The sequence below is a fragment of the Sinocyclocheilus rhinocerous genome, unplaced genomic scaffold (genome assembly GCF_001515625.1).
Source record: "Sinocyclocheilus rhinocerous isolate Xijiao unplaced genomic scaffold, SAMN03320098_v1.1 scaffold3615, whole genome shotgun sequence".
In the NCBI taxonomy this organism is placed as follows: Eukaryota; Metazoa; Chordata; class Actinopteri; order Cypriniformes; family Cyprinidae; genus Sinocyclocheilus; species Sinocyclocheilus rhinocerous.
Window position 1 is genome coordinate 84184 of NW_015650048.1, and position 1347 is coordinate 85530.

The window sequence follows — 1347 nt, forward strand, 5'->3', positions numbered from 1 at the left end:
TGTTCTAGATGTTTGCTAAAGTGTTGCTAGTTGGTTGCTAGGATATTCTGGGTGGTTGCTAGGCTCTTGCTCTGCAGTTGCTGGGGTGTTGCTAGAGTTTGTTCTGGGTGATTACAGACATTCCCACCTCTGTTCATAACAGAAAATCAAACATTGTTTTCAAAACTGATCCAGATTCAGTGCTTTGATATTATTGTATGTCTTTCTAATGTAAGGAAATTCAAAAGTTTGTGTTGCTCTTAAACTTGCACTAAACGTGATTATAGCATCTAAGCAGCCTGTGTAATTTTAATAGAAGCGCATGTCTTCTTTAGTGATACAAGCTCAGAAACATTATAACCTGTTGAAGTTTTTTAAATTGTGTTCACTTGGTGCCATGATGGATATTGAAATGTTGTTATTTTATTTTTCATTTATAGATGATTACTTAATAGTAATACAATATTTGTGAACACAACTGTGTATGTCAGACCATAAATCCCCAAAAACTATGCATGGGGGCTTGCTTTGGTGCTGCGAGAGCAGCGTGTATCTGAGCTCGCGCGTCCGGTTTTGTGAGAGAGCAAAAGAGAGGAAATCCGCGTGCGAGCGGAGAGATTCGCGCCTGCGCAGTATATCTATGTGGTTTCGCGCTACAATAATGCGCTCTCGACATTAGTCATTAACATATCGCCAAAAAGCTGTGCTTCCTGTGTTGTGGACCGAGCAGCAGCGCAATGCGGAGATGAAGGCGCTTCGCTGCTTCTGCTTCTGCGTGTGTTCTCTGCTTCTGCTGAAAGTGTCCGCGGGTGAGTTCATCATGATCCGTCCGAGCTCCTCTCACACTGCCATGTGTGCCTCTGTACTCACAGCCTTACATTGGAACTACTTTTAATCGTTGTTTGGTGTTTCATCTGTCCTTCTCATCTGTCACAAAAAGCTTTTACTCTTTCAGTAGGTTTAAAGTGCCCCTATTATGGATTTTTGAAAATGAGCTTTCCTGCAGTGTGTAACACATCTCTAAGTGAATGAAAACATCCTGCAAAGCTTTAAATCTGAAAGTGCACCGTGTATAAAGTTATTGTCTCTCAAAAGAAAGAGTCGACTCTGAATCATTGAAACGAGTCATTCCCAAGCCTTTTCATGTTGAAGTCAACATGAAACATTAGCCCGCCCACTTCTTGGTCTTTTCGCATTGGTCTGAATGAAAATGCAAATTCATTCTTTGCCACTAGGTGCAGCTTTTGGAGCATAAAAATAGCGGTTTCCCCGGTAACGCTGTACACAAAGCAGCACTGCGCTCACAAACGCTGCTTTATCAGGCTTTACAGGCGTGATGACAATAAAATGAGACCAATCGGACCAATC

At 41.9% G+C, this 1347-nt stretch overlaps 1 protein-coding gene across 1 annotated transcript in view; it reads left to right on the forward strand.

Annotated features, from left to right (window-relative positions):
* Nucleotides 1-636: 636 nt before the first annotated feature.
* LOC107711456 (interferon alpha/beta receptor 1a-like) overlaps nt 637-1347 on the forward strand; it is a 7892-nt gene continuing 7181 nt past the window's right edge. Inside the window, exon 1 of the mRNA XM_016516440.1 lies at nt 637-788. Coding sequence (XP_016371926.1) covers nt 725-788 — 64 coding nt within the window. The 5' untranslated portion in view covers nt 637-724. The remainder of the gene's footprint in view (nt 789-1347) is intronic.